This window comes from Eimeria acervulina, genomic scaffold (genome assembly GCF_000499425.1).
Source record: "Eimeria acervulina Houghton genomic scaffold, Eah_scaff252, whole genome shotgun sequence".
NCBI classification, from domain to species: domain Eukaryota; phylum Apicomplexa; class Conoidasida; order Eucoccidiorida; family Eimeriidae; genus Eimeria; species Eimeria acervulina.
Genome location: NW_013549963.1, coordinates 1 through 8,266, shown reverse-complemented (window position 1 = coordinate 8,266; position 8,266 = coordinate 1). Strand labels below are relative to the sequence as shown.

Here is an 8,266-nt window from a genome sequence, read left to right as displayed (position 1 = left end):
AGAACGACGTGGAGATTAACACGGCGAGTAAAATAATAATAAAAATATAATTAAAGAGCAGTAACAAATAACATTGATATGAAGGCAGCAGCAGCGATAAATCAGAGACAAAAGAAAAACTAAAAGGAGACAGCAAAAGGAGACATATCTAATAAGAGACACTTAAAAGAGATACTCGAAGGATATACGCAAACAGGAGACAGTAGAAAGAAGCTGTAAAAGGAGACAGTTAAAGGAGACAGCAAAAGGAGACAGTTAAAAGAGATTCTAAAAGGAGACAGTAAAAGGAGACAGTAAAAGGAGATAATAAAAGGAGATAGTAAAAGGAGACAGTAAGAGGAGACAGTAGAAGGAGACAGTAGGAGGAGACAGTAAGAGGAGGCAGTTAAAGGAGGCAGTTAAAGGAGGCAGTAAAAGGAGGCAGCTAAAGGACATAATGAAAGGAGACAGCTAAAGGAGACAATTAAAGGAGACAGCTAAAGGAGACAGTAAAAGAGGTGTCTCCCGCTTGCGTTTGTGCATTTTGTTTTCTCTCAGTCTCCCTCCAGCTCCCAGTTAGCTGCGTCTGCAGTATTATCTGCATCGATAGCGATGCCCTCTGTTACTGCGTACAGCAGCTTCCGGCGCAGCACCTCATAGCTTGAATAGGGGGGGAGATCCACCTGAGTTAACACCAGCAGCAGCAGCAGCATCAGCAGCAACAGCAGCAAAATCAGCAACAGTGAGATGAAGCCGCAGCAGCAACCAGACAAGGCACAGACAACCCGCTATGGCAGCAGCAGCGGCAGTAGCAGCAGCAGCACAGCTCGCCCTAGCAACAGCAGCAGCAGCAGCAGCAATTGCAGTAACGCTTCTAGCAACAGCAACTGCGAAAAAAGCAACATCGGCAGCAGCAGCACCACTACTGCTATCAGCAGCATCGGCAGCAGCAGCAGCACTACCGCCAGCAGCAGCAGCAACAGCAGCAGCAGCAGCAGCAGCAGGATCTGCAGCATGCGCCTCACCTGGAAGAAGCAGGTGTGTGATTGCGGCAGCATTTCGTCTGCGAGTCTCTGCATGGCGTTGCTGCCTGGTGCTTCGCTTGAGGAGACAAAGTTATTATTCAAGGAGACAGAATTGTTATTTAAAGAGACAAAATTATTATTTAAAGAGACAAAATTATTATTAGGAGCAGAACTAAAGTGTGCAACGACGGCGTCTCCAGACGCTGGGGTTGTGATGGTGCGCGTTGAGCTCCCTTCAGCTTCTTCTGTCTCTTCTTCACCATCAGCAGCAGCAGCAGCAGCAGCAGCGCCACCACCACCACCACCTGCACTTGCAGCAACAGCAGCAGCAGCTGTTGCTGCTGCTGCTGCTGATGCTGCTGCTGCTGCTGTTGCTGTTGCTGTAGGCCTACTGCTGCTGACCGAGTGTACAGGCACCTTTAGAGTGACTTCCATATCTTGCTCCCATGTTGCATGCGCCAGAGGCAGCCGAGAGCGCCCCCAAACAAAACGCAAAAATCTTTGTCTTTCTGCTTGAGAGAAGGACTCTAACGCCTGCCAGAACCACCTTATCTGCTTGTCAGACTCCTGAACAGCAGCAGCAGCAGCAGCAGCAAAAGCAGCAACAGCAATAGCAGGAGCAGCAAAGGAAAAAAAGCAACAGCAGCAGCAGCGCAACAAGCAGCAGCTGCAGCATTAACATGCACTCTGAATGTGAGGGAAGGACCAACACAAGCGAAAGGTACGCAGTAGCATCGCCCGTAGTAGCAACAGCAGCAGCAGCCGCAGCAGCAGCCGCAGCAGCAGCAGCAGCAGCAGCAGCAGCAGCTTACTGTATATCCCGTGTACTTTGTGTGGCTCTTCAGCAGCTGCAGGTCAATAGAGGGACTGCCGCAAACGAGTTGCTGCAGTTGGTAGGGCTCCAGCAAGTCCACTATCTGCAGCGGCACCACGTCCCCAAGCCCTTCACGCACTGCTGCAGTCTGAACAGCAGCAGCAGCAGCAGCAGCAGCAGAAGCAGAAGAGAAGGTAACAGCGGAAGTACGGCAATGGGCTGCAGTGGTTTCGCAAGAGATGGATTGCTAATTCGCATCTATGTTTGTACAAGAACTTATACAAATATATATATATATATATGTATATATATTTATGTATGTTACATCGAATTAAACCACATGCTCCACCTGCTAAGGTTCTTCGCGTTACATCGAATTAAACCACATGTCTTTTTTTATACTTAATATTTTTTTAATATTATTAATACTAATAAAATTATTTCTTGAAAAAAATAAAATGAAATAAGATAAAGAAGGAGTTTTTAAATTTAAAATTATTTTTTTAGCATCATAAAATATAGTAATTATTATACATATATACATATTTATGTATATATGTGTATATATATTTATGTATATGTTTGTGTATATCTGTATATATATATATATATAAACATATGTATATATAAACATATGTATATATACATACATAGAGAAAAGGAAATAAAACCATAGATCAATTTTATAGAATATAATAAATTATTTTTGTATACATATTCAAATATTCATACACACACACATATATATATATATATACATTTTTAAATATACACATACATATATAATATATACATAATATATATACATATAAATGCATATATACATATATATATATATATTCATATATATATATAAATATATTCATAAACACATATAATATATATATATAATGCTTATACCTGTATTTGTCCCTCTGCGAGTCTGAATGCGAATGCGTGGCCGACGTAGAGACTCCGGTCTGCCCAGTGGACTGCTTCATCGCCTTTGCTGTTTTTCAGCGCAACTACTTCGCCGCTAGCTGAAGTGGTGCACCAAGTTAATGCGAAAGACTCAGCAAAAGAGACAGCGTCCAGACCCTCAGACTCCAGATCTAATACCTGCAGCAACAGCAAAAGCAGCAGCAACAGAAGCAATAAAAGCAGCAGCAGCAGGAATGGTAAAAGCAGCAGCAGAAGAAGCAATGGAAGCAGCAGCAGCAGCAACAACAACAAAAGCAGCAACAGAGCCAGCAACAGCAGCAGCAGCGAAAGCAGCAACAGCGGCAGTAAAAGCAACAGCAACAGTATGAGTGACAGCTGCAGCAGCATGAGCAGGAACAGAACTGTGCGTGGGAGGAGTAGCAGCACCCGATGCAGCAGTTAGTGTTAGCGCCAGCAACACCAGCAACAGCAACAGCAGCAGCAGCAACAGCAACAGAAACAGCAGCAGCAGCACCACCAACAACAAAAATAACAGCAGCAGCAGCGCCACCACCAACAACAGAAATAACACCAGCAGCAGCAGCAACAGAAATAACAGCAGCAGCAGCAGCAGAAACAGTAGCAGCAGCAGCAGGATATTTAATCGAAGTTCAGCTTACCTTTTTCAGGATTTGCACAGCGAGTGCATCCGTTGCCTCTAAGTCCTTCGGCTCAGGAGACAGCCCAACGAGGTGTCTCCACACCAAAGGAGACAAATTTAAACCCAGGTGCAGACGGCCCCGCAGCACAACGCCCATCAGCCGCCCCAGCACTCGATATGCACCCAGGCGAGCAGCAGATAAAGAATGAGGATTCAACTGCCACATGTCCTGCAGCAGCAGCAGCGGCAGCAGCGGCGGCGGCAGAAACATCAGCAGCAGCAGAAGCAGAAGCAGCAGCACAAAGCAGCAAAGCAAACAAATACATACACACGCAGACACACGCGGAGACAGGGACAGACAGACATTTGCCTGGCTACCTTGCAACTACACAGAAAAGCAGCCGCAGCAGCAGCAACAGCAGCAGCAGCAGCAGCAACAACAGCAGCAGCAACAGCAGCAGCAACAGCAACGGCAGGTGAGGAATAGTAGCACGAACCTGGTCTTGTCCGAAGCCCCGGCTGTTAGCGGAGGGCAGCAGCAGCGCGTTGCTGCTGCCGGGCGTCTGCAGCTCAGCAGCAACATGAGAGAAGAGGTCCCTATACAGCCCGCCAGCATCAATCCCTCCTTCTCCTTCATATGCAACAAACCAGACCCTGTTGCTGCGGCGCAGCAGCCAGGGAGAGACACTTTCGAGCTGGCTTGCGAGCTGCATTGTCACGTCTTTCAGCCCGCTGCTGCTGCTGCTGTTGTTGCTGCTGCTGCTGCTGCTGCCGTTGGCAGCGCCGGGCGGCGTCGCAGTTGTTCCTGATGCGGCTGTTGCGGTTGCTGCTGCTGCTGTTTCCGTTGCTGCTGCCGCACGGCCTCCTTCCTGCCCCGCAGCAAATGAACCAGAAGCAGCAGCAGCAGCAGCAGCAGGGGCTGCTGCTGCTGCTCGCTCCCCCGCCCGCAGCGCGCGGGCCCTGTTAATCGCAATACGGAGACGCCCATCAGCCCGAGGGTCTTCTGATAGAGACAAACACAAACTAACGAGCCAGTGCTTCAAGCTGGCTGGTAGCAAGTGCCTGCAAAACACGCAAGCCAGACCCTAAACCCTAAACCCTAAACCCTAAACCCTAAAACCTGCGCCCTCACACGCAAACCCGAGAACCTGAACCCAGAGGAAACTATAGTCGCAACAGTAAACCTTAAGCCATATTCCCTAAACCCTAAACCCTAAACACTAAATCCTGAAAGCAACAGAAGCTGCAGCAGAAACAGCAGCAGCGGTAGCAGCAGCAACAGCAGTAGTTGGCACTGGGAGTATCCGCAGCAGCAACCGCAAGAGAAACAACACCCACGCACAATCCAACACAACAAGCAGCAACATCACGAGCCGTATCAGCAGCAGGCGCAGCAGCAGAAGCAGAAGCAGCAACAGCAGCAGCGGCAGCAACAGCAGCAGCAGTAGAGTAGACCTGAAGCACTGCAGCGTGAGGGAGAAGGAAGAAGGACGGGGAGAGAAGAGCTCAAGACAAGGCCCTATGGAGACCAGCAGCTGCGTAAGGGCCCTACAGAGCTGCAGGGACACCTCAGCCACACCCCACAGGCTTGCGTTTGCTGCTAGCTGCCGCCGCAGCGCCGACAACTGCTGCTGCTGCTGCTGCTGCTGCGGCTGTTGCGCTCCAGTGTCCTGCTGCTGCAGCAAACTCCTAAAGTGGTTGACGCTATCAATGTCAACCCGCCCGTCTGCAGAGCCGCCACTCCCGCCCGGTGCTGCTGCTGCTGCTGCTGCTCCTGCTGCTGCTGCTGCCTCTCCTTGCTGCACTGCCTCTCCGCCCCCTTCTAAGACGGCCAATACCGCACCTAGAACCTCTTCGCTTAGCAGCAAGTCCACATGCTGCAGCACAAGCTCCCACTTTCCCCTAAGCTGCTGCTGCTGCTGCTGCTGCTGCGGTTGAAGAGGTGTCTGTACACCTGAGTAACGCCAAAGGATTGTGCGGGGATCTGCAGGCAGAGAGCGCCGGGTGTCTTCCCAGTAGTTCCACTGTCTCTGAAGCCGCCACAGCTGCAACAGCTCGTCATACTGGCTGAGGCGCAGCAGCAGCAACTCATCCTCGTGGCGTCTTCGGGGCTGCTGCTGCTGCTGCTGTTGCTGCTGGTGTTGTTGGTGAGGTGGTGCTGTTGTTTCTGCGAGTTGTTCAAGGAGGCGTTCGGTTGGTGAGTGGTTTCCGTCGTTGCTGCTGCATCCTTCTAAGCCGCTGCTGCTGCTACTGCAGCTGCTGCTGCTGCTGCTGCATCTGTCCTGTTTGTGCATGCAGTGCAGCAGCTGGGCTATACGGTCTACACCATAAGCCTGATCTGTGCTGCTGACTATATCTGCTACTTCTCTTTGGCTGAGACAAGAAGAGTAAACGCGCAAATCAGCAATAAGGCCCTTCATAGAATGCGCCCTGCAGCGGGGATAGAGATGCCCCCGTTGCTGCTGCTGCTGCTGCTGCTGCTGCTGGGAGAGAGGGGGATGGGGGGGAGGCCTGAGTAGCTCTTCTAGGCGCAGCGGCAGCGGCAGAGGAGCTACCCAGAAAGGAAGAGGCCCCTGACACATGCAGCATCTGCTGCTGACTGAAGCAGCACCAACCTCTCTACCATCCATATATAAGCGGACCCCTAGAGCCAATCCTTTGCCTAGGGGGGCCCCTACGCTGATGCACACATGTGTCCACTTCCGCGGCTGCAGCGGGATGCTGCTGCTGACAGCTGCAGCAACAGCTTGATAGTCTATGTATGTTGTTGTCTGCAGCGGTACACGCAGCTGTACGTACACCCGGTTTTCTGGAGACAGCCACACAGACACTGTCTCACTAACGCAGCCCCGCAGCCAAACTAAACGCCATACTCGCCCTCCTCCTGCATGCAAACAGCGGCAGCCTCCCCTTCTGCTCCTGCTGCTGCTCCTGCTGTTGCTCCTGCTGCTGCTGTTGCTACTGCTGTTGTTGGTGTTGCTGCTGCAACTGCACGTCTCAACTTGCACGTCTGCTGCTGCCTCAGCCAAAGCCATACGCCGCAGCAAGCCGGCTATATGCCGGTCTGCTGCACCGCTGGCACCCCCTCCCTCATCTTGCTGCTGCTGCTGCTGTTGTTGTTGTTGTTGTTGTTGTTGTTGTTGTTGCTGTTGCTGTTGTTGGTGCTGATGTTGAAGTTGCTGGTATTGTTGCTGTTGCTGCTGCTGCTGCTGCGGCTGCTGCTGCTGCGGGCTGTCACTGCTGCTGGCCCCAAACGGAGGAGACGAAGCAGGAATGTCTCCACGTCTCTGCAGCAGCTGCCTGTAAGGAGGCTGAGGGAAGAGAGACCCATGCAGCAGCGCTATGCGAGTCAATCCACCTCCTCTTCTTACTATAGGATGCCGATACCCTGAGGTTAGGGGGCCCCCGAGGGTCTGTGGCTGGTGGGGCTCGCCACTGAGGGTACTGTCTCGCGTTCATTCCGCTAAGACGTCCACCTTCCCAGTTGCCGGGAGAAGCGATAGCGGCTTGCTGCTGCAGCACCAGTTGCTGCTGCTGCTGCTGCTGCTGCTGAAGCTGCAGCTGAAGCTCCGTCGGGCTCCCCTCTTGCTGCTGCCGCTGCTGTTGTTGCTGTTGCTGTTCCACGGGAATGTGCTGCTGTGGCTGCTGGCCCAGCTGATGCTGCTGCTGCTGCTGCGCGTCGAGATGCTGCCGCTGCCCAAGCTCCAGATGATGTGGTTGGTTCTGTTGCTGCTCCTGCTGCTGCTGTTGCTGTTGCTGCATGTCTAGCTGCTGCAGGCCCTGCAGGCCTAGACGTTCCTGGAGCTGCCGCGTCTCCAGCTGCTGCTGGTGCTGCATCTCCATTGTGTGTTGATATTGCAGCATCGCGAGGTGCTGCTGCTGCCTCTGCTGTTCCCTCAGTGACAGCTGTTGTGGCTGCAGGTCTAGTTGCTGCTGCTGCTGCAGCTCTAGTTGTTGCTGCTGCTGTATCTCCCTCTCTAGAAGAGCTATGGGATCTGGGGGCAGTCGCTGCCACACTTCATATGAGTCGCTTGCGCGCGCGTCCTGCCCCAGGCTCTGCTGCTCCTGCTGCTGCTGTTGTTGTTGCTGCTGCTGCTGGAGAGAAGGCCAGTCCCGTTGCTGCTGCTGTTGCGGTGCACCTTCTACGTCCCTTTGTGGGGTTCTGGGATCGTCTCCTCCCGCTGTTCTGCCGGCTGGCGGTGCTGCATCCTGGTTCAGTGCGTCTGATGGAGCTACACCTGCCCTGTTTGCTGCTGCTGCTGCTGCTGCTGCAGCTGCAGCTGTTCCTGCAGCTCCTGCTGCAGCTTCATCTTGCCTCCATGGGCTGGAGAAAGGAGGAAAGTCCCCAGGGTGCTGCGCAGGCGACGCTGCATATGGCATGGTGCTGCGCCAGCTTGGTTGGCGCAGCACGTTCTGCTGCTGGTGCTGCTGCTGCTGCTGGTGCTGCTGCTGCTGCTGCTGTTGTTGTTGTTGTTGCTGCTGCTGCTGCTGTGGAGTCCGCGACTGTGCTGCTGCTGGAGTTGGGGTATCGCTGACTGGCAGCTCTGAGCGCTGCCGCATGGGCCTCCACCGAAGTACTGCTGTTTCGCTGCCTAAGCTTGCTGTTCTTGTGCTGCTGCTATGGCTGCTGCTGCTGCCGATGCTGCTGCTTCCGCCGCCAGTGCTGCTTCTGCCATTGCTGCTGGGGATGCTGCTGCTGCTGCTGATACCTCCAGGTGGAGGTGGCACCAGCTGCTGTTGCTGCTGCTGCTGTGCAGCAGCAGCAGAAGTAAAGCCTGGTGCTCTTCTGTTGAAATTGCTGCTTCTCGGGTTCTGTGGGGTGTCCAAAGGCGAAACAACCCCCTGCTGCTGCTGCTGCTGCAGCAGCAGCTGCTGCTGCTGCTGAGG

The 8,266-nt window shown here is 52.8% G+C and overlaps 1 protein-coding gene across 1 annotated transcript; it reads right to left on the bottom strand.

Annotated features, from left to right (window-relative positions):
• Positions 1–533: 533 nt before the first annotated feature.
• On the bottom strand, positions 534–8,266 carry EAH_00028530 (HECT type ubiquitin ligase, putative; the record flags this gene model as incomplete). Its single annotated transcript, XM_013396295.1, has 8 exons — positions 534–662; positions 1,194–1,571; positions 1,817–1,966; positions 2,719–2,916; positions 3,399–3,608; positions 3,877–4,441; positions 4,835–6,690; positions 6,767–8,266. Coding segments are annotated over 8 exons (4,986 nt in total), but the record flags the coding sequence as incomplete, so codon positions are not given.